Source organism: Hyposmocoma kahamanoa, unplaced genomic scaffold, assembly GCF_003589595.1.
Source record: "Hyposmocoma kahamanoa isolate Upper Pololo Valley unplaced genomic scaffold, ASM358959v1 84, whole genome shotgun sequence".
Taxonomy (NCBI): domain Eukaryota; kingdom Metazoa; phylum Arthropoda; class Insecta; order Lepidoptera; family Cosmopterigidae; genus Hyposmocoma; species Hyposmocoma kahamanoa.
In genome coordinates this window covers 325,526-353,357 of record NW_020654229.1, presented here as the reverse complement: position 1 = coordinate 353,357, position 27,832 = coordinate 325,526, and the positions used below count along the sequence as shown (strand labels likewise).

General features: G+C 38.6%; 3 protein-coding genes across 3 annotated transcripts; 2 read left to right on the top strand and 1 right to left on the bottom strand.

Moving 5' to 3' along the window:
* The first annotated feature begins 2,220 nt into the window (after positions 1-2,220).
* LOC113234374 lies at positions 2,221-5,856 on the top strand. The gene is made up of 3 exons (XM_026469684.1): positions 2,221-2,333; positions 4,785-5,646; positions 5,822-5,856. The coding sequence occupies exons 1-3, from the start codon at positions 2,226-2,228 to the stop codon at positions 5,854-5,856; spliced, it is 1,005 nt and encodes a 334-aa protein (XP_026325469.1). The 5' UTR covers positions 2,221-2,225.
* Positions 5,857-5,951: 95 nt separating this feature from the next.
* Positions 5,952-22,194, bottom strand: LOC113234548 (tubulin beta chain-like). The gene is made up of 12 exons (XM_026469888.1): positions 22,095-22,194; positions 19,226-19,337; positions 16,573-16,698; positions 16,289-16,390; positions 15,871-15,998; positions 15,482-15,649; positions 14,972-15,086; positions 8,745-8,815; positions 7,932-8,071; positions 7,265-7,424; positions 7,021-7,122; positions 5,952-6,449 (listed from the first exon to the last, which is right to left on the bottom strand). The coding sequence occupies exons 1-12, from the start codon at positions 22,149-22,151 to the stop codon at positions 6,369-6,371; spliced, it is 1,362 nt and encodes a 453-aa protein (XP_026325673.1). The 5' UTR covers positions 22,152-22,194; the 3' UTR covers positions 5,952-6,368.
* Positions 22,195-22,998: 804 nt separating this feature from the next.
* Positions 22,999-26,724, top strand: LOC113234547 (zinc finger protein 319-like). The gene is made up of 2 exons (XM_026469887.1): positions 22,999-23,124; positions 25,245-26,724. The coding sequence occupies exon 2, from the start codon at positions 25,252-25,254 to the stop codon at positions 26,722-26,724; it is 1,473 nt and encodes a 490-aa protein (XP_026325672.1). The 5' UTR covers positions 22,999-23,124; positions 25,245-25,251.
* The last annotated feature ends 1,108 nt before the right edge of the window (positions 26,725-27,832 follow it).

The following is a 27,832-nucleotide window of genomic DNA, read 5'->3' as shown; positions in this document are numbered from 1 at the left end:
AATCTTGTTATAGAAGCGTATACATTGCCCCTTAAATGATTTTTTGACTTTGTGAAGACGACTATCAAGAAAAGCTAGTTTATTTCTATTCCTCGTATTAATGTTATGTCTGTCACTATTTTTCATAAATAAATTACTATTCCTTTTAACATTAATTACATTCTCATAAATGTACTGTGAGGCTAGTGTAAGAATGTTAATTTCCTTAAACTTATCTCTCAAAGATACTTTGGGGCAGATTGTAAATTGCCCTAGCTGCACGTTTCTGCAGGACAAAGATTCTATTGATATCCTTTTGTGAGGTCTGGATGTTATTCGACTGGTCAACAATCAGTCACTGTTAAATGAAGCACTATTACGTAAGCTTGTTCCCTGCTATGTTAATGGCTATGAATACAGATTTATTTATTATTATTTATTTCTAGCGTCGTATAGGTAGGTATAGATAATATTTTTGCTGATGATACCAATATTGCTGTGACAATGTGAACGAGCTGATGATCTTTAACAGCTGAACAGGTAGATAAGTATTAATTAGAGACAGGTATAAAACATCCTGATTAAATTAACCAACAAATAAAAATAATCGCTTTGAGATCAGTCTATCCGTTTGGAAAATACTGCAGCTTACAATCCTAGATGCTTAGTATGCGTTGCGCCCGAGTGTAAGCGAAATAATTTACACGTCTGCACGCAACCTTCAATAGATATTTTGTTGTTTAAAGCATCGTTGCTGATACTATTTACTTACTTCCAAGGAGCAAGTTTTTTTCCTATAATCTCAGTACAGAGTGCTAAAAAAACCGACCTCAAAACCCGGATTCACCCCCTAGTTCGCCACTACACGGAACTTGACACGGGAGATAATAAAAATCGGTTCTCGCTACTCAAAGTATAAATAAAATTGTAAATGAATCTTCATGCGTGAACAGCCACCCATCGAGGTGGATGATTTTCTTCAAAATGTATTGAGAAACTCAAAGTATATTGAGAGAAAAACGCATTGAATTGGAGAAATAGCAAAATCAACCACTGAAATAATTGCTCCTTAAGTAAAATTTAGGCGCTATTTATAAAAATGACTCTTCAAGCGTGAACAGCCACCCTTAGAGGTGGATGATTTTCTTCAAAATGAAATGGGACCACTATGGAAGTACCATCTTTCCAACAAAAAAGGAGTCATGAAAATCGGTTCACAAATACCGGAGTTATCGCGTAACGCACATACGAAAAAAACGTACAGTCTAATTGAGGACCTCCTCCTTTTTCGAAGTCGGTTAATAAGCAAATTCCATTCCCTCAAATTTCAAAAATGTTAGAACATGAATAGAATGTTTCCTAAAATTTCGGAGAAAAATGGTGGGTTTTTAAAGTTACAAGTACAGTTCTTTCATTTCATTTCATTTCAATAATATCTTATAAGTATATAATGAAGAAAATACGAAGAAAGAAATAATGATTAAGAAAGTTAGAACTATATTCCTTATTTTAAACCAAATTACAAAAGAGTTTATCCTGAAGATTCCAATAATTACGAATTCAAATTTTTGTTCAAAGTGTTTAAAAGAAAGTGAAAACAAATATTGACTCCCGCCCCTTATAAGACAAGAGAACTAAGTTTTTTAGGAGTAACTGAAAACATAATGTTATAGAACCACAATGGTAAATATTAAACGAGGATCCTCATAATTAAATGTCTATATGGCTCAAAAAACTTGTATCCAAGGAAAAACTCTTAATAAAAAATGGCGCATTTCCAATGAAAAAACCTTAGAGGATGGAAAGAAAAGGAAAAAAGATTCGCTCTGGACCTTTTGGAGGGAAAAGTGTCGTTTTTATTTTGACTTTCAATTATTTTGTGAAATCTAGTTTAAAGTGGAATAGGATAGTGTTATTGTACCTTAATCGAAGATTAAAACGCGAAATTATACGAATCTCGAACTAGAATACCCGTATCGGCCCGTTTTAAGGAATCCCGAGTCGATCCAAGCACGCCGCCTCAAATTGCCTATCCTCTTTGTGGCGGCCACATTTACAAAAACATAATTAAACTTCATGTTTAGGCTGATGGCTTCGCCAAAGCCTTAATAAATAAAAAAAAAAACCAAAAAATGTTCGGAATGTGACAGCTGTCAACTTTTTAGGTTGTTTTCGTTGTTTAGGTGTTGTTTAGTTTGTGTTGTGTTGATTCGCAACAAATTATTTGAAACAATTTCCGATTGAAAATGTCTGCTGATCCCGAAGATAAAATTATTCTGCCTCATCATCAGCAGCAGGAATTGTGTAGCACGCGACTGCCATATAGGCAAGGTCGAAAACTCACTGCTGTAAAGGTGAAATTAGTTTTGTTACTCTATATCAATTTTTATTTCAAACATACGTTTTTCAACTAATTATCAGTCTGGAAAGTGGTACAACTATCCACCATGCCAGCCCCATACGGAGTAGAGACTTCATAGGACTTGAAATAGTTTTGTGAGCTGTTGTATAGTCCATTACCATAATGCCGTAGTCTCCTAACCATTATCATCATTTTGGTTCATTGGCTGGACATTGAATGTGCGCCATTTTAGCAAATCTTCATGTTATGATTATCCACGTTCATTGTAACAGGTGATATTATATTTTTCGTAAAGCTCAAGTAGCAGTGGAGTTCCTTGTGAAAGAGTGTCCAAATAAGTACTGCCATCTTTCTTATTTCTACTGTAATGTCAGCATTATACTCTGCCGTCCACTAACTAAAATGTGGCTAAGTGACAAATGGTGAAACAACCGTTTTAAGTAGCAAAAAAAGAGCACAAAATTCTCTTTTAAAAACAGCTAAAATTAGTTAACATGTTCAACTTATTGGAACTTACCCTGACGACGCATAGCTGTAATATCATTAAACAATTTCAATATTCTAAAATTGGGTTCTGGTTTTGTAAGATGTCTAAAAAAACGTTTTAGTTAGCGGATGGCAGTACTGTTTCGGTTTTTGAAGGGGTACTGGTGAAATTACAGGCACATGAGACTTGTTAACATATGTGTCAGTGTCACGGGCGCAATGACAGTGCCCCTTAGATCTTTGCGATTTAAAGCTCTGAGTGGCACTGTAACTGTAATAGACAGGAGTATAGCTTACCATCAGGCGCACGACATATTTGTCCCGTCACTTAATATTATAAAAAAAGCGCCACCTTAATTTATTTCAGTTCTGATCAAGTGCAAACTAAATCATGTAAAACATTCTTTTCTGGCATAGTGCGAAAGAAAGGCAGTAGTAGCAGCCTTTTGAGTGCTATGGCTGGCAGGGTCCAGGGTTAATTCCTTGAACACTGAACTAAACTTCATTTGTACCCTAAATCTATAGCTAATACTTGGAATTTGTTATTACTAATGTTAGTGTCGAAGTTTTTCTTTTGTTTTACTAACAATTACGAATGAACTTTCAAAATAAATTACTGGTGGCATACCACGGATACGTCGCGTCAATCATAAGATACGGCATTATCTCTCTCTCATCTGAGCGTTGTCCCGGTTGCGTCCTCAGCAGTGTTGCTGCGGAGCCCGGGGTCCGCTTTCCTACTTTTTCTCCTCCACTTTGCACGGTCTTCAGCATCCTTAGTGGTGAGACCATTGGCACGCATATCACCCTTGGCGATGTCAAGCCAGCACTTCATGGGTCTGCCCATTCTACCGGGGCCCGGCGGAGGTGGCATGGCCAGACAAATGTCTGGCTATGCCATAGAAGATACGGCATTATATTCTAGGGTAATACCAAATGAGGAATTCTGGTGTATTGATTGCACAAAAAAGATGTGTTAGGGCGATTTGCGGATTGTGTCATATGGATAGTTGTATACCACACTTTTAACAGCTGAGATTGTTAACAGTTCCTTCGACATATATGTTTGAAACAGTTCTTTTTGCTCCAAAAATCCTTCACTCTTCAGCAAAGTGGAACATACACGAAGACACAATAAATTGGAACTGGTTTCCTGTAAGAGTACCCTCTTTCATGAAAATATTTGTGCGATGGCGCCAAAGTTATACAATAAGCTTCCAAATCACATCCTTGATACAAATGACATTACCAATTTTAAAAAGTGTGTTTTTAATTTATTGACCAGGAAAGCGTATTAGAAAGTCAGTGATTATTTAAATGACAATAACATAGAATAATAATTAACTACGACACAATATTGACATGTACGATATTATTAAGACTTGAAATTAAAATTAAGATTTGTAATTAACACTATACTATATAGATTTTAACACTATACTTTTAAATTAATTTCATTAAGCAAATTGTGTGCCATAAAATTGGCAATACGTACTGACACAACATTGTTATATAAGACCTTCTAAACGTATGTACACAATAAATGATTTGATTTCTGCTCAACTGTACGAGAGTGCAGTTGTAACAGCTTCAAAGGTCTACAATAAACTTCGAAATAAAAATATTTAAAAATTACTACCTCAGAATCTCTTTCGGATTACTACCATTATCAGGATGTAATTAGGCAGGAACCTAATGCGTTGTAGTTGTATTGAAATATAATAGATAATTAAGAATCAAAAACTCATGAAACAAATTTTCGTCAAGCCCATTTTACGCTGGTGAAGTTCATCCGAGCTTCTCCAAGAATCTCAGGGTTTGCTGAAGACTTCAGAGAGCGACCTCAGCAGTCCAACTTATTTCACCCTGTAGTAGGAAAGCACGGCTGTTTCAACCCTACCTAATAACCCTTATTAACAATATATCCACCTTAATAATAATAAATCTTTTTCTCCAGGTTTACACAGTGAACAATGAATCAAACCATCTCTTAATCTTCAACGTGCCATCGCTGAACCTGCGTCAAGAAACTAAATCCCTCTTCACCAAATTTGGCAAGTTAATTTCTTTCACCATGACCCCTAAACACACAATCGAGTCATTCACCGAAACATATCACGCAGTGTTTGACAGTATTCAATCAGCTCGATTAGCTAAAAAAATGCTCGACACAAAGAATTTCTACGGGGGTTCATTACATGTATGCTACGCTCCTGAATTTGAAAGTTTAAGCCAAACTAGACAGAAAATTTGGCAACGGCAACGGGAAATCATGTTTCGATTGAACAATTTGCAAAAGGAAAAGGAAGAAAAGAAAGATAGTCAAACACCGCTAGCCAAAAATAACGATAATAAAGCTATAGTAACAAACAAGAAGACAGATCAAGTAACAGATAGAATAGACATTGTAAAAGTAAATATGGGCGAGATTAATACTATTGGTATTAAAAAGCAGATAGCACATGTTATTTACAAAGATGAAGGTAAAAGAAAGATAGAAAAAGACACTTTTGTTCTTGAAAAAAGATTTAAACCTTGTTTTGTTAAAGATCAAGTTGTAAATAATAAAAATATTGGTGAAAGTAGTACAGTAACTTCTGATAATAATGATTATAGAATTAGTAATGAAAATAATTTGTTACTTGATTATTCTAAAGAGGAATCAATTAAACGGTTGATAAGTGATTCAAAAGTAACAGAAAATAGCAATAAATTATATCATATTCCGAGAGATAAAGATATAGACGTAATAGATTTTACATCAACGGACAAAGAGACTATTAGCAATATAAATGAAGCATTGAATTACAACAAATTCGGTAATGAAGTTATAAGGACAGTAGAAAATAAACCGTTGAATAAAATTAGATTTAATTTAGGGAACAAAAAATAAAACAATGTAATTTCAAAATCAAGTTTTTTATTTTTATTATTCAGTAAACAATTACCACCATTTATAGATTTCTTCTGTTAGTAAGACTTTTTATTCTTCAGCCGATATCAACTGTTGCTTGCCAGATAAACCGTGACCGTGAAACATAGAACTGAAATATTTATGATATATCTTTGAAAAGATCCAGGTCAGAGTCATTGACCTACTAGGTCAATGCATAGAGTGTTAAAATTATTGCTTGCATGCTACATAAACTTGGCTTGTCTGTAATTAGTGCGCTGCGAGTTGAACCAAAAGTGAACTGTTTCTCAAAGACTTAGGTGATATTCATGATCGCAGTTCCAGACAGTCAATTGTGAAGCGATCATTAGTCCTGATGCCGTTTCTGCCAAAACTGGTAGGCGTTAAACAGAACTTGTTTAAAAAGAAACTATTGTTATAAATTATTGTTTATATATCCTTATCATATAAACTAATTATAAAAATGTCAATATTCAATACAGAAACAAAGCCATCGCCTTATCAGTAACATGAACAAGAAGAACCTAACAGTGGCCTGTCCAAAAACTATAAAATCTCAGTATGGTTAAAAGTCATACCAGTCCCACCCAGATAAGTGATGGCTTTGTTTGATAATTTATGCTTGGTTTACGCTTCAGTGGTATATTCCTCATCAGGCGGCATTTCTTCCTGGTCTTCATCGAATTCTCCATCATCGACGCCTACTTCCTGCAAGATGAGAACATGTGTACTATACAAGGGACCAAAATACAGTCACAATGTAAACTAACAACTCGTTGAGACCAAATTTGATGAGGCGAATCACGTTTTACTGTTAAGTAGTTGAGGGGTTAGCTGCTCTGCAGACTGTTGTAGTTGCAGCATTTTAGTAGCAGTAGAGCTCCTTGTGAAGAGTGCGTCCAGGGAAGTCCTGCCACCTTACCTATCTCTGCCGCCAAACAGTAATGTCAGCATTACTGTGTTCCAGTTTTGAAGGGTAAGGGTGCAGGTGAAATTACAAGCACATGGGACTTGTCAACTTATGTCTCAGGGTGACGGGCGCAGTGGCAGTACCCCTTAGATCTTTGCAATTTAAAGCTCTGAGTGGCACTGCAACTGTTAAGGACAGGCGTGTCGCTTACCATCAGGCGCCCGACTTGTTCGTCCCGTCACTTGATATAAAAAAGTCTGCAATCAACGCGTAATATTGGTCTACCCACTGGCTTTTCCGTTCCTCTGACCCATAATTCTGCCAACGTTTTTATATTACCCTCGGTTAAAAAGAGAAGAAGGAAAGTACCTCGTACTGCTGGTACTCCGCTACGAGATCGTTCATGTTGCTCTCCGCCTCCGTGAACTCCAGCTCGTCCATGCCCTCGCCGGTGTACCAGTGCAGGAACGCCTCATGTGCCAAATAAAACCCGTTCAACCACTTACTGCTATAGCGTATTCCAAATGTCCGTGTGATGTTATTACTTGGATTTTTATTATTAAAGACATATATTATATTATTATATATTAAACAGCAAATTGCTGCAACTCACTTTTCTCCTGAACATGACAGTGAACTGCTCGGATATCCTCTTGAATATCTCCTGGATGGCGGTGGAATTTCCCACAAAGGTGGCGGCCATCTTGAGACCACGCGGCGGAACGTCGCAGACGGCCACTTTCACGTTGTTCGGAATCCATTCTACGAAATAACTGGAGACAAATTTCAGATTTTTTTACGATGACAATGAGGTTTGAAAGTTCTGGAATGCTGACCTTGAATCGGAAAATGTGGTATGGGTCGTTCAAGTTGCTACGTAATGGAGTATCAATTGAATCGCAATTCGTGGCTTACGAAATGGCTTACGGCTAGCTGTATATAGGTTGAGATGCTTTCTTTTATGATACCAGGCGATAGGACGAACAAGTCTTGCTTTAAGTCTTGGTGTTATTAGACACGCCTGTCCATAGCAGTTGTAGTGCCATTCAGTGCTTTAAATCGCAAAGATGTAAGGGACACTACCACTGCGCCCTTACCCTTCTAAACCGGAACGAGTAATGCTCGCATTACTGCGAAATAGGTAAGGTGGCAGTACTTCTCCGGACGAACTCTTTCACAAGGAGCTCTACTGCTATGAAAATGGTGATGGTTTTGCAGGCAGGTTAAAAACAGATCGGAGGTTCCGGTGCCAATTGTCAGCCAAACCAAATTTTCCTTACCCAGAGTTCTTGTCTTGGATCGACAGCATCTGCTCGTCGACCTCCTTCATGGACATGCGTCCTCTGAAGATGGCGGCCACGGTGAGATATCGTCCGTGGCGAGGGTCGCAGGCGGCCATCATGTTCACTGGACTGAACATCTGAAATCCAAGTAGGGATATTGTTGGTAGGCTGGCGTCACCAGAAGCCGACATCTGGCACAGATGCTCAGCTCAATTGGAGGTCAAGTAATATCTGTCTATCCATAAATTGTGAAATTCATAATGGTTTAAATTGTACCCAGACGTACTTAGGAAATATTTGCATTTTATCTGCAAACTGTTAAAAATAAACCATTACAAAACAGTGTACCTACTACTCCAAAAAGTCGAAGTCACTATTCGTAAATTAACTTGTCGAGACCAATTTAATGAGCCCAAACACTACTACTGGCGGTTTCTGCAGGCTGTCATAGGACAGCAGCAGCAGCTCAAGACTACCATATATCATTGTAGTCTCAACGAATATCCTTAGTACCTATACCAAATTCCAAGTCTATCGGACAAGTGGAAGTAAAATAAGTATTCACTTTGTGACTTGAGTGATTTTGTGATCTTTGAACAGCTGAACAGATGTTCATCAAAAATAGCTGAGAATCATTCCGATTAAATTAACCTTGAAACAGAAAAGCGCTTTGAGATCAGTTCATCCATTTGCAAGCTACGTCGCCGCAGACGATGACGACAGAGGTGCACACTCAAAGGCTTCAAACTTATTTCCCCTCTTGCTCTCGTGTAAAATTGCCGTCGAAGTAACTGTAATTTTAGTACGAACCTGTTGCGTTAACTCTGGCACAGTTAATGCTCTGTAACCTTGGCTGTTTCTGGCAGTAAGTGGAGCAAAACCTACAATCAAAAGAATTTGCTAATGAAGTATCTTAATTACATTTCTACAAGGCAACCATTATGAATATTCAGTTTCGTGGTTCTGTTTATTTTTAATGCGAATGTAACAGAAATGTCCGACCACATTCTAGCTGGTGACGTCAGCAGACAATTATTTTCAATTCAACAAAAAGTTGTATTTCCTCGTATATCAGTAGCAGTAGAGCCCCTTGTGAAAGATTTCGCCCAGGAAAATACTCCCACCATAAATATTTCTGTCACCAAGTACTAATGTGAGCGTTACTGCGTTCCGGTTTTAAAAGGTATGGGTTCTGGTGGGTGTGGGTTTATCGGACTCCGCGCTCCCTGGCTCATTGCTTCATCTTCTCCATTTTCTTGTACGGAGCAGAAGCTTGGACACTCACAGAATCTATGTGCAAAAAAGTGGAAGCCTTCGAAATGTGGTTGTATACGAGAATGATGAGAGTATCGTCGAAACTAAGTCAACGAAAGGGTGCTGCAAAGTGTTGGTAGAAAGCGAGAGGTGTTAAATACCATGAAAAGAAAAAAACTGGAGTATCTGGGTCATATACTGAGAAACTGAGGTGTTTGTAGTTAAGCGTAGGTTAGCAATGAAACGCCAGTTAGGTAACACGGTCCGTTTATTACTGCCGGCGCGCGGCGCCCGCGGCGTCGCCGCGCGGCGCACGCGAGACATATACATTTATGTATGCATACATATCATTCCTCCACTTTTATTTACAGAATCTGGTAACAATAGAAAGAATATGATTGCTTAACTTAAAAATACTTCTTAAAATCTACCTTAGTTCTAGGCCGCAACTGACGAGTCAAGGGCTGCGCCTCTTGACTACTGCCCCCACCCAAGTTACTGTGGGTTGCCTCGGACGGCGGGGCTGGTGCGAGCAAATCATCAGAAGACTCAGCATCAACCATTTCCCCACAGTCCATCCACTCCTCCTTATCATCATCATTTGTTCTCGCTTCTACCGACCCTTCGTCCGATAAGGGCTCACTGAGACTAGGTGTCGAGACTGTTGAAGGTGATGGATGATCCTGTGACTCTTTTGAAGGGTCATCGAGCACTGACAAGGTGTCATTTTGGTCCACGGCTGAATTACATTTTAGCATTTGATCGATATGGCGAATACAATGTACGTTATGATCATAAACAAAAATTTTAAACATTCTGTTACCTACTTTTTGTAACACCTTACCCCTAATCCAGTGCTCTTTACGTGCACTGTACCATCTGACCCAAACATGATCGGCTATGTTGAACTGCCTGATTTTACCTACATTTAGTTCCTTTAAGGAAAATGTTAGGTTTCTCTCTTTAGGTAATATTAAATCTAAACGGGTTCTCAATTCCCGACCAAACATTAAGCGAGCCGGTGTTTGTCCTGTGGAACAGTGCACAGTATTTCTATAGATAGATAAATATCCTAATAATTCATCGTAAATCACACGATGCGTGACATTATCTTTTAGAATGCATTTCATAATTTTTTTTTGCATGTTCGCACAGAATTCTCCGCCTGCCCGTTACTACAAGGGTGATAAATTGGTGATGTTTTATAATTTATACCATTGTAAGAACAAAATTTATTGAATTCAGCGGAGTTGATTTTAATGTCATTGTCTGATACTAGGACGTTCGGAATACCAAAAGTTGAAAATACCTGTTTTAGTTTTGATATTAAAGCCTGCGTTGTCGTACCATTAGCCATGTGTAGACATTCAACCCATTTACTATAGGCGTCAACGATCACTAAATACACCCTCTGCCCTATAGTCATGTAGTCTATATGCACGCGCTGCCAGGCTGCGAGCGGGCGCGGCCAAGGCTGCGGCGGCGCGCGCGCTGGTGCGGCCCGCACGCTGACGCATATGCTGCACGCGCTCACGTGTCGCTCGATGTCGCTGTCGATGCCCGGCCACCACATGCGACTGCGGGCATTAGATTTCATTTTGACGATACCTAGATGTGATTTATGTAACTCGGCCAACATACCACCTCGCAATGATTCGGGAATAATAACCTTTGGCCCTCTTAGCAGACAATTGTTCTCATATTGTAAGTCAGCCTTGCATTGAAAATAGGGTAAAATTGATTTACATTTTATTTTCCTTGGCCAACCTTTGTTCATGTACTTAATGACCGTCTGTAAACTGTTATCACTCCCAGTCGCACTCTGAATGGTTTTGTACGTTAGTGCTGGTGATAGTCCACACAAAAATTTAAGTGAAGTGTACGTATCATATTCTTTGTCACTACTACACTGGGTGTTATTTAATGGGGCGCGTGAAAAATAGTCGGCTACTAAGTTTTTATCACCTGGCAAGTATTGAACTACGTAGTTGTATGCAGACAACATAATTGCATATCTTTGTAGCCGAAGCGCTGACGTCACCGATATCCCAGTTTTATTATTAAATATCGACACCAATGGTCTGTGGTCTGTTTTTAAAATAAAGGGCTCACTTCTACCGTATAGGTATTGGTGAAATTTCTTTACTCCGAAAATGATAGCAGTCGCTTCCTTTTGGATTTGGCTGTAATTTTTTTCACTAGGTGCCAGTGATCTTGAAGCAAATGCCAGCGGGCGCTCAGTGCCAGCAGCATCGCGCTGAGCTAAGACCGCGCCGAGCCCATCAGGACCCGCGTCGACCGACAACACTAACTGCGCCGTCGGTTCAAAATGCGCCAACACTCGCTCCGACACGAGCTCCCGCTTCACCGCCCGCATGGCGTCCCGCTGCCGTGCCCCCCACACCCACTCGGCTTTAGCACGCAGCAATTCGTGTAGCGGACTCATCAGCGAAGACGCGTTGGGAATGAAATTCCTATAATAATTGACTATACCCAAAAATCTTTTTACCTCTGTCACATTATTGGGTTCTGGAGCATTTAATATTGCCTTTACTTTATTTGAGCACGTTCGTAAACCGTTTTTATCTATTACATAGCCTAAATACGTCACTTCGCTTTTAAAAAAATCACATTTCTCTTTCTGTAAACGAAGGCCTGCCTCGTTTAAGCGATTTAAAACGTTATTTAGCCGTTTTAAATGTGTTTCCATGTCGGGACCTGTGACACATATGTCATCAAGCCAACAACTCACTCCATCGATGCCAGCAAGCAAGGATTCCATCGATTTTTGAAAAATCGCGGGCGCGTTGGCTAGGCCGTACACTAACCTAGTGTACTTATATAGCCCTTATGAGTGTTGATGGTCGTAATACCTTGAGACTGATCACTAAGAACAAATTGGTTGTAGGCATTTTTCAAATCAATTTTGCTGTACTTTTCGCCCCCTCCTATTTTAGCAAACACTTCTTCAATCCGTGGTAGTGGATATTTGTCTATTATCAAGTCTTTATTTAGGGTAACAGAAAAATCTCCGGCTATTCGTAGGTTCCCGTTTTCTTTCAAAACGGGCACTATAGGCGTGGCATATTGTGAGTGATTGACGGGTACTAGTATTCCGAGATTGACCAATCTTTCTAATTCTTTTTCTACCCTGTCCTTAAAAGCAAATGGTACGGAACGTGGCTTGAAAAACTTTGGTACACTATTCTCCTTTAATTGCAACTGAATCTTAAATTTATTAAATGTACCTAGTTCGTCACGCCATAAATCTGGATATTTATCTAACAATGTTTGAACAGCATTCACTTGTGTCAAACTGTTTGTATTTGTAACTAAAAACAATTTAAATGCAGACATAAAATCTCGCCCCAAAAGGGGTGGACCTCCATTTTTAACTACATATATTTTAAGTGTACGTTTTTTTTGTTCATATTCTGCTAAAATTTCAAAGTAGCCCAAGGGCGATATTTTATGTCCGTTATACAAACACATTTTCAAATAACATTGTTGTAATGGGTACGTTGAAAATAATTTATTATACATGTTATCAGATATCACAGAAGAACCCGATCCCGTGTCCAATTCCATTGTTACTAATTTCTTCCCCAGTAATAATTGTAATTGAATCGGTTTATTAGTCACATACCTTATTTGAAAGTTTTGGCACTCCTCACAACAACTCTCGACACCGTCACCCTCATTTTCAATATTATTGACGCGGGTATTCAGTTTCTTAACACACACTTTTTTTAAGTGCCCCTTTTCACCGCACTTTTGACACGCGTAACCTTTATACCGACACTTTTGCGACACATGATTTTTTAACCCGCACACAGAACACCTGGAATATTGATCGCTCGCGCCTGCACTCGCGCCGCTCGCGCTGCCTGAACGCGGGCCGGCAGCACCGCCTGCGCGCGGCCCAGCAGCGCCTGCGCGGCGACCGCTACTTCCCGTCACGTGATAAACGGGCTCTTCCTTCATGTGTAAGGGCGCCCCCGCGGCTGCAGCTCTGGCTTCGCGCATACACGAGGTCTGCTGCGCGATCTCCAGCGCCTTCGCGAAAGTGAGCGTTGCAGCGTCCTGTTCGAATAAGCGGTCACGCTCGGGACCAACGCTCATTCCGAGCACGAAACGATTCGTCAGTAACATCTCCAGTGAACTGCCAAAGTCGCAGTGCACCGCGAGTCCCCGAATGCGCGCAGCCCATTCCTCGACACTTTCTCCCGTAGCTCTTTTCGCCTCGCAAAACCTTTCTCTGTCAGCGAACGTACATCGCTTCGGCGTGAAATGCTTGTTCAGTACGTCTAATATATCAGCATAGCTCGCCTCTTCCAATTTCTTTGGGTGAATTAAATTTTGTAGAAGCCGATAGGTGTCGTCCGATAAATGAGTGAGTAGTAACGGACCCTTTTTGTCCTCTTTGACGTCGTTAAGTTTTAAAAATTGCTTTAACCTCCCATAAAACACTGACCACTCTTGTTCATTGTGATTAAACACATTAATACTGCCGAGATAATTGGACATTTTAATTAACTAAATAAAATATTATTTAAACACAAAAAAAATTCACGCGCGCGCGGGTAGTTCTCTCGTCGCCAGTGAGGTGTTTGTAGTTAAGCGTAGGTTAGCAATGAAACGCCAGTTAGGTAACACGGTCCGTTTATTACTGCCGGCGCCCGCGGCGTCGCCGCGCGGCGCACGCGAGACATATACATTTATGTATGCATACATATCAGAAACCCAAAGCACAATTTACGTAATAACCCAAGGCAAAATACAAGGAAAGAAAAGTGTAGGAAGAAGGAGAATATCCTGACTCAGAAATTTGCGCCAATGGTTCAATAAGTCCAAGGTTGAGATTGCCATTATGATCGCCGACCGTCATTAGAAGATGGCACATCATGAAGAAATTGAATGTTCTGGTGAAACTATAGGCACATGGGACTTGTTAACTATATGTTGCGATTGACGGGTGCAATGGCATGCCTCTAGGATCCTTGCTATTTCAAGCTCTGAGTGGCACTGCAACTAATATGGGTATATACGACGTATTCGTCCCGCTTCTTGATGTCATACATAAACAACATAACCTCAGTACAGAGTACTACAAAAACCGACCTCAAAAATTCGTGGAATCGCATATATTTGTCAAGTTTTATTGAAATTGGTTACAGGAAAGTGCGCGAAACCGATTCATTTGCCACGCTTAGAGGTGGAGTATTTATATAATACACTGCCTCCTTGGCCGAACGGTTACCAGGTCCCAAGTTCGATTCCCGGGCCGGAAGAAATATTTGTATGGTCTACATTTATTTCTCTCGTGAGTTTGGGTGTAATTTGTGGTTGTCTATGTGTGTCCATGACACCCGCGACACAGGGTTTCCCTAGTGCGGGGCTATGTTGAGTGTGTTATTATTTAAAAAAATGTTCTTCAAATTTCAAACACTGAGGTGCCCTCTTTCGAATAAAAAAGAATCATCAAAATCGGTTTTACAAATCGAGTTATCGCGTAGCATACAAAAAAAACATACAGTGGAATTGAGAACCTTCTCCTTGTTTTTTAGAAGTCGGTTAAAAATACTCTACACCTGATTGAATGTATATTTTTAAGAATTTCAGGACTTTTTAAATGTAGTTGTTTGTTATTCAATGAATTATGATCGGATGTTTTCGTCATCGTCGTATGTAGATCAATTATTGATACAGATCAGTTAATATAACCACATCTTTCTAAACCTAGCGCCAAAGAGTGTTAAAATTTGATATAAAAATTGATATACCAGGCATGAAGAAATGCAGTCTCGGGAAGGGTACCATGTTCACGGCGAGTTTCCTCAAATCGGCGTTCAACTGACCCGGAAATCGCAGACACGTCGTTACTCCAGACATTGTTAACTAGAAATTATTAATTACGAATATTCAGTATGATCGCAATCCAACCAAATTATGACATAGTATAACTTATTGACATCATCAGTACCCCAGGTTTTACACGAAAAGTAGGTTAAGTTCGGTTTACTTTCCACAGTGATCCCTGAAATTCTTTGACCGCCTGGCAAGAAAGCAACATGAAATAACGTAGATTAGTCGTCGATTTACTAATAAAGAAGATAGATGCCTGAGGATGGTGCTTCAGCATTATCTGAGATACTGGGACTGTCTCTATAGCCTTAAAGGGTAATACCAGGACAAATCCCGTCCGTTGAATGTAAGATGATAAGCATCAACAACCTAATTTATTATGCCCCCTGACCCTGGTATAGAATTTTAACTACAATGTGAAGACTTACAGAAACCAAGTGATTCAAATCGCCATAAGTGGGTGAAGAAAGCCTCAAAGTCCTGAAGCAGATGTCGTAGAGAGCTTCGTTGTCGATGCAGAAAGTTTCGTCGGTGTTCTCTACGAGCTGGTGCACGGAGAGAGTCGCGTTGTAGGGCTCCACTACTGTGTCAGATACCTGGTTATAGAGGAAAATGTAAGATAATATCCATTGTCAGTCCGCTTTGTCCATTGAAAATGATACTTAGTGACTGGAGAATCATCATCCTGTTTTGGTATAGAAACTACCAGAAACTTTTCCTAGAAGTCCTAAAATTGTAACTTAATTTTTTCATTTGGCAACTTTTCACATAATTTTCAGTCGATGGGATCCAATCCAGAAGGTTTTCCGTCGCCTACCTTAGGCGAAGGCATAACGCTGAAGGTGTTAACGATGCGGTCAGGGTACTCCTCACGCAGCTTGCTCAACAAAAGTGTGCCCAGGCCGGAGCCCGTGCCGCCGCCCAGCGAGTGGGTCAGCTGGAAACCTGGAACGGAACACATCTTCTATTGTCATCACTCCTTGAACCACGATAATGTTGCCTCTTCATTTTGTCATTAATTTGAGAGTATATTATATTCCGTTGCGTACCCCACAGAAGAATTGAGCTTTTGGATCTACTGTTGCTGGTCCTACTGAAGTTCATCAGACCATCACATTCACTTACAGTAATTTATTGCTGGACAAAAGCTGCTTTAGAAAAGAAAGATTCGAAAGTGCAATCAATCCAATACATAAGAAGACAATGGTATCCCCCAAATTTAGTAGATGATGTACCTTGCAGACAATCACAGGGCTCTGCTTCTTTCCTCACGACGTCCATCACGGAGTCCACCAGCTCGGCGCCCTCGGTATAGTGTCCCTTAGCCCAGTTATTACCTGACAACCAAATAAATTCGAAATTTCTTTATGATAATGAAGCAAATTACACTGTAAATGGTATTGTTTTCCAAAATCCTTTTCGTTACATTCAAGAAGAACGAGTAAAAAACTTTGTAGCTGCCAAAGAGAAGAATTTAAGTCCATGGATTCGGTTTGGCAGTGTAGAAGGTATTACAAACCGGCGCCACTCTGTCCAAAGACGTAGTTGTCAGGTCTGAAGAGCTGGCCATTCGGAGAGGAGCGGATGGCGTCCATAGTGCCTGGCTCCAGGTCCACCAGGACCGCTCGAGGTACGAAGCGTTTACCTGCACCAAAAATAAATGTATGTTGTAAAAACTAAGAATGCTTTGATAAAATTTTATATGCCATATTCCAAATTATTTCAATATCCAAAATACGTTAGTCGGCTTAGACGCATTGGTCTAGGTCAGCGTTGATCAGAGTCCAGATTTAAAAACACAGGTTAGTATAACACCTAAATTAAAAAGGATTGAGGAGTTGGGTAGTCTACAAACTATCCTAGTTGTAGAATCAGATCACAGTTGTAGTATATAATTTTCAAGACGATCGGAAAAATGAAAGTAAAATAAATGTTTATTTTATGATGATCCGGATGCTAACTGAGAAAAGAGCTGATTAACTTTAAACAGCTGTTGATGTCCATCAAACAATTATTAGCAAGCAAAGTTAAGAACCATTCCGATTAAATTAGCCTTCAAATAAAAAAAAACTTGTCGAGTCAATGACAACCACCACAAACCAATGTTATATTGTATTACCCCACCAAGCAGCCACCTCTATGCCCTCTATCCCTTGCCTTTAGGTCTTCGCAGGTGCAGCTAGCCGGACACAGTGGGCATGAGAGTCAGTGAGACATAGTTTGTGTGGGGGATTCGCAAGCACAATGATTTTGAGTCGGGGTGGGATGTATCCCCAGTTCACCACGTTACATCTACATAGACCAACTTGTAACCTGAGACGATTCAGGATATTCCATAATGACCACTGCAGAACCTATCCGGGGTGAGGACTTTCGGCTGGGTTAATACAATCAAGAGGAGCAGTGAATATGGCTTGCCAAAGTTTGCACCTCTCGTCTGTTGGGCTACCCTATACTATAAATTCCCCCACCGAGAAAAATAAAACACTGAAATCAGTCCATTACTTTAGAAGCATGTCATAGACTGATAGATAGACGCCCAGACATACAGATAAAGGATTCAAACTTTACGCCGCTACAATGTTACGTCTGCTCGCCGCAACGGTCATTTTGTTCTGCGCGGCATTCTGATTCTGGTTCCAACTCCAACATCAGCGTTTCACTGAAAATTACCAGCAGCTACTCAACATCTAAACCACAGATTACTTGATGGTTACTACGTAACAGATATATCACTCTCATACAAAATCGAAAGTACCTATGCTATAATAGCCTACTAAATCTGACTAATGACACCAAGCGCTCACTAAGAGGGAAAAAGGAACCATGCAAGCGTTCAGAGAGGTGAAAATAACGTTGCCTGCCGAGTGCAGTCGTGCGGAGCCGAATGCTTATAAATGGAAGACTTGTATGTATTATGCCGACGTCAATACACTGTGAACACTTGTCTAAACCACCACCGAAGAGCATCTAAACTGACCCGCAGCTCCTAAAAACTTATAAGTTATAACTCCCCTCTTTTTGCGTGGCGGGCTAAAAATTAATCAAGGAAACAACTGTGCCAAGGATAGCTATAATCAACGACGTCAGCCCAGTTGGGCTGGGGCATGGTTTGATCGATATTCCGACAAAAAAATAAATTTCATGATGTACAATCATAGACGATACTTGTAGTTTTGTTAATGAGCTTGTTGTAAAATTTAGATAAGTTATTGATCCGGCCGAATTCAAACCGACGTCGTCTTTCATACCGTGCCAGACGCTATACTATCTAAGCCACGGAACGAACCAGCGGACCTCACCAATTCTTCTATGTGCTTGTTGTCGCGTGTCTGTATATGGTTTTTCAACGACTTTTTAGCCGTAGCGCCATCTATGAGAAATCTATGAAAGTATTTCGTCACCCAGTTAGATACCTTTACAGCTACCAGCCCCGGCTAGAGATCTGAGTGTTCGAATTATAACAAACTAGTGGAGTGATTTCACATAAAAATAATTGAATATCAATTCAATAAAAATAATAGATAAGTTATTTTTATAGATTTTATAATATCAGTACAGAGTACTAAAAAAACCGACCTCAAAAGTACGTGAAATTACATCTATATGCCAAGTTTTATTGAAATATCCCCTAGTTCGCCACTATACAGGACTTGACACAGTAGATAGTAAAAATCGGTTCTCACTACTCAAAGTATATTGAGAGAAAAACGCCTTGAATTGGAGAATAGCAAAACCAACCGTTAAATCAATTGCTCTTTATGTAACATTTAGGCGCTATTTAAAAAAAATGAATGTTCATGCGTGATCAGCCACCCTTAGAGGTGGATGATTTTCTTCAAAATGACCACTGAATGGGACCACTATGGAAGTAACCCCTTTCCAACAAAAAACAGAATCATGGAAATCGGTTCACAAATACCGGAGTTATCGCGTAACATACATACAAAAAAACATACACTTCAATTGAGAACCTCCTCCTTTTTTGAAGTCGGTTAAAAACGGTTATTCAACGCTAGTTACAGATTAATTATGACTTCTTATTATTTTCGCAGTTACATGCTGATCATGGTCGCAGTTTGAACTTAGCTAGGGGCAGCTTTAAAATATCGGGAAAGTGATACGAAGTCATAGCGTGATAAGAAACCTATAATGTTCTTATTGTTTCATACCATCATCGCATTCGTTGTAGTAAACCTGTATCCGCTCAAGCTGCTGCTCGCTGTCGCCGCGGTAGTGGCCCGTCGCGTCGATGCCGTGCTCGTCCGATATTATCTCCCAGAACTGATAAAACCAAAAGAAAAATAACTACACATGTTATATTGTTGTTAACAAATAAACATAAATGAATATTGTAATGTATTGTGATTTGTTAATGTTACATGTACCAGTCACAGACGTGCCAGAATGTCTAACCCTCTTCCGACATTCAGGCACGTCTTGGTACAAGCAAAGTTACAATCATGCCTTGTGCATCAGCATAGAACACACGTACCAAATTAGTATAAGTAGCTCATACAAAATGTAAACCTCATCAGTCAACCAGAGTCAGTCAATCCTCATTTAGTATCCAGTAAACTCTCATCAAATAACAACAACTTATATATTTTATTTTATACCATTTACATACCAGGTAAATTACATACATTGTTCAAAAAAGGAGGAGGTTCTCAATTGGACTTTTATTTATGTGTATGTTCGCGACTACTCCGGCCTTTGTGAACCGATTTTGATGATGCTTTTTTTGTCGGATCTTTCTAATATACCTCAGTATTGATCCCATTTAAATTTGAAGAAACTATTCTACCTCTGAAGGTGGTAAACCCGGGGATGAATACGGTTTTGCGCACTTTCCGTTAACCGATTTCAATAAAACGTGGCAAATAGATGTAATTCCACGAACTTTTAAGGACTTTTTTGTGTTACCAACCCCCGATGTACCTAAGTAGATAATACATATATAATGGGCAAACCATGTAACATCATTATGAACTTTACGTCTTAGGTTGACTGACGCAGTGGCTGTGCCCACCAGATCTTTGGGATTCAAAGATCCCTTTTTTTATCTCACGAATACCACGATATGTTCTACGCCAGTTCTACATCTAATCTGCACTAAGGCGGCACCATTCTACGACGCCCTAGCCTTGAGAGAATCTTCAAATGGTACTGTTCATGATACTGACGTGTTCAGTATCTCTGAATCCAAATTTCTGACATCGACTGTTTACCACCTAGAGACGATTACCGCCAAAAGCTATGTGATTGACATTCAGCCGCTTGCTTTTGGGATGTGATTGACTCAACCCTACATTGTTTATGGCTTACATTTAGTTCAGTCGTTGTTACTGTTGAAATAAATTAATTATTACGAGTACATGTATCGTTTAGGGCGCGTTCCTATTATGTCGTGACGACAGATGCAGTTTTAAGCGTCGTGGCTTGTATATTTAAATGAAGTTCTTTTTCACGCCTGGCCATAATAGTTGCAGTGCCACTCAGAGCTTTAAATCGCAAAGATTTGAGAGGCACTGCCACAGCGTCCGTCACCCTGAGACATATGTTGACAAGTCCCATGTGCCTGTAATTTCACCAGCACCCTTACCCTTCAAAACCGGAACACAGTAATGCTGACATTTCTGCTCGGCGGCAGAAATAGGTAAGGTGGCAGGACTTCCTATTTAAAAAAACTAAAGTTAACACAGAACAACACGATTAACTGTCGTTCACGACTTTTTTGACGTTACGACGACAGACTGTCGTGACAATGTGAAGAGCTAGAACGACAGTCGTCCAACGAGAAATTAAAACGTCACGATAAAAATATGACGACAGATAATTGCAGCTTCAAACGAATCTGTCGTGCAAACGATAAATTGTCGTCGCGATCTAGTGGGAAGAGCTAGACACGACAGTCGTTCAACGATAAAATAAACGTCCAGGACACAATCACGATAGAGGGTCGAAACACAAGTGCGATGCGACGTCGCATCGCAGAAATCTACAAGCTCGCACGACGCATCGCAAGAATTTGCTAATTGCTCCGCATTGCGCATTTCTGCGATGCTAATCTTCTTTGTGGTTTTTTCCTATACTTTCTTAACAACAACAGCAGTGCAACACTCTATACACGATCCATGTCGCTACCTATTTAAAAAATACATTTAGTACGGTTGCTGATCGTCGAAATAATGGTTACCCGAACCGTGGCAGGGAGATGCCTTGCCGCACGAAATTAGGTGAAATTCAATAAACCGGATCCATCCCCCCATTTGTCACCCTCTGAGGTGAAACATTTTCTTCAAATTTGATAGAGACCTCTATTGAGGTACCCACTTTCAAACAAAACAATCGTCGTAATCGGTTCATAAATATCGGACTAACAGCATAACATACACACAAAAAACTGTCCAATTGAAATCCTCCTTTTTTGAAGTCGGTTTAAAAGAAAAGTCGCGGGCACCGGCTATAGCACAACATACATGATTCATGGACATGATTACATCAAAAACTGTCACTTTTTTTACATGTATGTACAATCAACAGCACATTAAGCTATTCACTTTTATTCGAATATATCACCTCCAATGCGACGAAGCAAGATCCGTCAATGTGTAACTTGATGTGCTGCCGTCTGTACTTGCACTTTCAGAATGAAGAGCGCAACTAAAATGACTCATTACTTAGTAAAGACAGTACCGAAGAATAAACCACACCATTCTTGCCATATTGATTTAAAAATTAAAAACAATAATGCAACTCTCATAACATGTAGGTAAGTAACTGAATGTAACTTCCGCATTATCTAACTTCCGGAGAGAAATTTAACACAACATATTGTGGATCAATTTTATCACTATTTAAAATCATCATGAATGACCGTGGAATCATTTTTTAACACAAAGTAATTATATAAAATGATCTCAAACGATTTGTTCAAATAAATTCAGACTGTAACATGTATAAATAGAATCAACACTGAATGGTATTTTGAAGAAACGCCATTTCGGAAAAGAAAATTTACATATTTTCACATTGTACCTTTGAACCGATTTGATTTCCGCATTGTCCTGCTTGAAGATGCACTATTTCACGCATTTTATGAAACTATAAAACACTTTCCTTTGTACGATTGAGAATCGCAACTGACGGGAAATGTGGAACGACAAAGTTATATTTGCAGTTTAGTAGACACTCCAATATTCTTTCTTTTCAAAACTTTTCATTGATATTTACAAAAAAATTAAAAAAATCACTTGTTAATTATATAAATTGTAAAAAACAATATCTTCCTCATGAAGTAGCGTTTTAAATTATTACAAAAATATAAATTATTAAAAAGTTAATTAGTTCATGATTTTGCCGCTTACAAAAGAAAAGTTTGTCGTCTTATCTATTTTTGGCGGCAACCACACGCGGTTCAATATATTTTTGGCAAGAGTTCACGTTTGTCGCAAGTAAAAACATGGAAATGAAAGTGCTCAACTACATTTTAAAGGCGCATACATAAACTGTTTTCACCTATCAACTTAACTAAGTAATTGGTAATAGTAAATAATTATAATTTAAATTTTAGTAAATTGTTTTCTCAAAAACAAAGCAGTTTTTTTACATTTTGAATACAAAGTGTTACAGTAGCAATATGATTAAGTTAAACCGAAATAGCAAAAGATATTTACAATAAGAAAGAGCAAGACAAGAGATGTTTTGATTTGACACGTAAAAACTACTACTGGAATTCAAGTTACTATCAAAAAAGTAAAATGTCAGATGATCTTTATCACAAAAGCGTTTTATTGTAGTATTTCGCGTATCTCTTCTAAATTATAGAATATTTCTTAGAAATTATCATTAAGAACGCGTTTAGATTAGTCAATACATATATTTTTGTATATTCAATACGCATTTGTGGAGTAAAAATGCGATGTTTTGGCTTTAACAGTGTCGTGCCCTCGAGGGTTGTGAATTTTTATCAATAACTGTTGATTTTATTTTAAAGTCATCGCTTTTTCGATGTAGCAGTGACGTGGAACAGCAAATTTACTATCAGGACATCTATTTTTATTAAATCGTAAGCAAAATAAATTAGATTTTTTTTTTGTGTAATATTATTCAAATATTGTTTCTATTTTTCATATAGGACTAACAGTGAAATTCTTAGGGGATATTTGACTGAAATATTTGTGATTTTGTCATTTAATTGTATAATTTACGTATTTTGATATTGAACATTTGTTGTAGCCTAATGAATGTTTCCTATCAAAGTTTCATATTAATATTTAGTTTGAATTTTCATTTTATATTAACTTTGACGATCTTGTTAGCTAATCGGTTAGTACTGGGCGTGTGCTGGATGAGGAGATGCCGGGTTCGATTCCCAGTGGGATCAATGTGTAAACTAAACTTTTCTAAGTTAGTTTTATCTCTAAATGTTGTGGATAGTAGCCCCGGAGCGAATTCCATTGCTCTGGTACGCATAGTACAGAGCATTCCCTGTTTGGGACCAGGCAACCGGTGTGGTTGTCTGAGGACACATTATAATTTTTCCCACTTTGCACCAAATGCGCAATGGGAGGCAGTTTGGTAAATTTCCCTATTGGAGAAGAGTAGTTCCTGGAAGGATCTGGAAGAGGCCTACATGAAGAGGCACGCTGAGTTAAGCAATATAATATATAATGTCTGCTGCCGGTAATTGAAAGGGCGCTTGTGACATTTTTACAAATAACCTCAGTACAGAGTAGAGTGATACCCCACTTTCGCGAGGGTTGTGTTCCGGACAAAATCATGTTAAGCTAAATTCGCGTAAAAAGGGGTTGTTCTTTTTTTTGTGTGGCCTGACTGGTGTTATAGATTTTTGGTAGCACTAGGGTCTCTAACTGACTAACTATGGACCAAATGACTGCTACCAGGGATAGAACAGGGTGTGATCAAATAACAAGCTAAATATTATAACGAAATGTGCTTAATTCATGTTTATTAAAAATCATTAGAAAACTCTGTCACAAAGAAATGATACCTTAGTTAAGTATTTCACTTTTTTTTTAGATGGTAGTCTAAAGTTTTTTGTTTGTGTCTGTGACTGTGAGAGGTCAAACTGTCATTCAACTTCTGTATCTTTGCCTCTTTTATCCATCTTTTTTAAAACTTTTATCTTGGTTCAAATACTAACTCAAGCTCTTACGCTCTTTTTTCATAACCGTTGGCGTCATTGTTCATAAAAAGTACCAATGTGATCACAAATTAAGGGAGCTACCAAGAAAGAACTATTATTTATTTGAATTTTCGAGTCAACTGACTATGCACTTTTAATCATAGATGAGTGTAAGTTTTAATAACTGAGAAGCTACGGGTATTTATTGGCTAATTCAATGACGCCACCATGCGCGCAAATAATCCAATCAAATCCGATTAATCAACCTATCAATGTATCTGCGTAAAGTGGGGTAATTTAACGCGACTTTTGAAAATCGTGTTACAACGAAATCGCGCAAAGCGGGATCGCGCTAAGTAGTGTATTATTGTACTAAAAAACTGACCTCAAAAGTTTATGGAATTATATCTATATGCCAAGTTTACTGGAATCGGTTACCGGAAAGTGCGCGAAACCGGATTCATCCCTAGTTTGCCACACTTGAAGGTGGAATCTTTTCTCCAAATTTACCATGGGACCACTACCGAGGTATACTCTTTCCGACAAAAAAAGAATCACAGCTCACAAGTTCAAATCACGTAACACATATACAAAAAAGTTTGAGTTTTCCAGTAAAAAAAGGCCAATCTGTCACTATTCTTATTTTTCCTGAATAAGGTATGAAGTTACCGCTAGAGAAAAGTAGATATTTCTTAATTTCATTTCTTCAAACATTATTTTCTCAGTTTTGAGTTTTTGTCACGTGTGCCGCAGCAGTATAACATTAAAATGTAATGTAAAATTTGTAGTCAGCTAAATAATATTCATAATATTTACTTAACTTTCCCCTTTGATGGAATAGACTATTCCAATGGAAGCTATTATTTCAATATCTCTTTATGTAGAGTGCTTAAGGACTGCACCCAATCTTCTATTAGTGTGTTTTCTTGTTCACTGAAGATATTACAAATTCCATCAAGGGTTATACTAGTACATACTGATTTCCACTACTCAAGTGGTTTTGTGCCCATATTAAAGTTGTTGATCTTTTGGTTTTTCAGCACCAAAATGATGTCCCACCAAGAAGCACTCCGGGCACCGAAAATGGAGCCTTACTATGCTCAACAGTTGGACCCAATGCACTATTCACACCCCCTACCATTGCTGCCTCATCACTGCTCTCAGCCAGAACAAATTGAACCTTTACATCTTGGGCAGCCTAAAACCGAGTACTATAGTCAACCGAAGAATGAGAGCCACTCACCCAATGAAGAACCCCATAAAGTGTTGGAAATTCCTAAAGAGGAAAGACCAAAAAAAGAAAAGGAAACCGAGCAACCAAATACGTCAACATCAGATAAACCAATAAAGTTCATAAGTGTTACAAGTGATGTGTTAACCACAGAACAAAGAAAGATGTATGAATCTGTTCTGGCTACATGGACACCACAGAATTTACCGAGTTTCAAAACACCAAAACGGTACATATGTCAAAAATGTTGTAAAGAATTTAAAAACTATCAGAATTTATACTTACACACAACTAGAGTCCATAGTACAGAGGATTCAGCTGTAGCGTGCAATTTATGTGATAAAACGTTCAAAAATAAACATTATTTATATATGCATAGGATGAACAAGCATTATTCTGAGTCAGAAAAGTGTTACTGTCAATTTTGTCTACAAGAGTTCCGTACGAGAAGAGCTTTGCATATGCATGTAAAAAAACTACACCCTTCTGCATTACCAGAGCTAAAATGCCCAGAATGTAAAAAGGAATTCAATGTTCCATATAAACTTAAATACCATATTGATGCGTGTCACCGTACGGATAAACAAAAACAGGAATGTCCTGTATGTCACAAATTATATAAAAACCATTTAAATCTAAATCGTCATTTACACTTCCAACATTCACAAGTTGAACGACACACGTGTGTATTCTGTCCAATGACATTTAAATCAAAACATCATATGAAACGACATGTTTTAAATATACATCCACCATTAGAATCTAAAGCACAGTGTCCAGAATGCTTTAAAGAATTCAAGAATGATCAGTATTTAAAAGAACATATGCAAATTCATTCGTCCCCTGAAACAAAAATTAAATGTGATTTATGCGATAAATATTTCCATTCAGCAATACGTCTTAAAAAACATAAGAAAATTGTACATCCGTCTAAACCTAAAATACGCTGTGAGAAGTGTGATAAGGAGTTTGCTCATGCGCATTACTTGAGACGTCACAACAATGCCGTTCATATGGATGTAGACGAGACTAAATATGAACACGAATGTGAACAGTGCGGGAAAAAATTTAAACTACGGAGATATTTAAACAATCATTTACAACGGCATGAACAACAAAACATGAAACGAATATCACAAATGGTGAAAACTGTTATAGACGATCGGAAACCGTTGAAGAAGCGAGGAAGACCTAAGAAAGAACGAAAGGAGATTGAATTTATCAAATGTGAGCCTGTGTCTAGTTCGGAAGATTCAGATTCTGGAGAAACGGAGTCAGATTCTGAGTAAGACATTATTCTACATCTCCAGAAGCTTTGTGAAATAGTACAGTCGATGCCTGAAAGGCAAAATGGGATACGCGACACTTTTGGTCATATTGTTATATATGCCGTTGGAATCTACTAATGTTTCTGATGTCCCAAAAGTGTCGCTTATTCTATTTTGCCTTTCAAGCGTCGAGTCATGACAGAGCATTTTCCTACAGTCACAATACGTGTCTAAGGAACTGACATATGTCACAAAGGTGTGCCATTCACGTTGCGACATTTGCACCAATTGAAGTCGTAACATGAACTAGGTATAGCTGTACGGTTTTATACAGGATTGTTTGTAAAATACTAACAACCTTGCAGGACTATGTTACTAATATAAACAATTTTTGTTCCATTACTTTTTTTTATAATTAATGGCTTGTGAAACTAAATAGTCTCAATTCTGCCACTGTCAGGGTGTGTTAGATAATACACAGACAATTTTGTTCGGCCACACAGAAGGAGTATGGATGAGATTTTTGCACAAATTGGTTCCTAGAACAAAAAAGACGGCACAAATTAGTCAACACAAGTCGTTAGAAACATGTATGCATTTTAAATATAGTGTTAATATTTAATGAATAATCTTTAAAATTGAATATGATTAGAAATTAAAAAGAATAATGATCCATTTTTGGGCGAGAAGATAGGGACAACAGGCATTCAAAGGAAGTAGGACGAGGGATAGAGGGAGGGAGGATGTCATACAGTGAACACCGTAATTTAGTGCAGTCAAAGAAAGAAGGTCCTCCATGACTTAAAACTTCATCAGATTTTACTTTCACACAAAAATAAAAATATTTAAAATCATAGTTATAGTTCTAAACGACGATATACCTGTGCGGTAGCAAAAGACAGCACGTAGAGACGTTGCTCAACAACTTACTACCAAATACTGATTTAAAGTGTAAAACAAAGACTTTAAAGATTTATTACGTGTTGTAAAACGTCATGGAATAAAAGTTGTTGTTTATGATGTTAGTAATATACCCGACAAGGTTTTGAAAGAGGCGTATACATTCTGAGGTACTTTACTCTTTGTACTTAAAAGTCGGGTCACATACATTCTAGGTAAGTCAGACAAT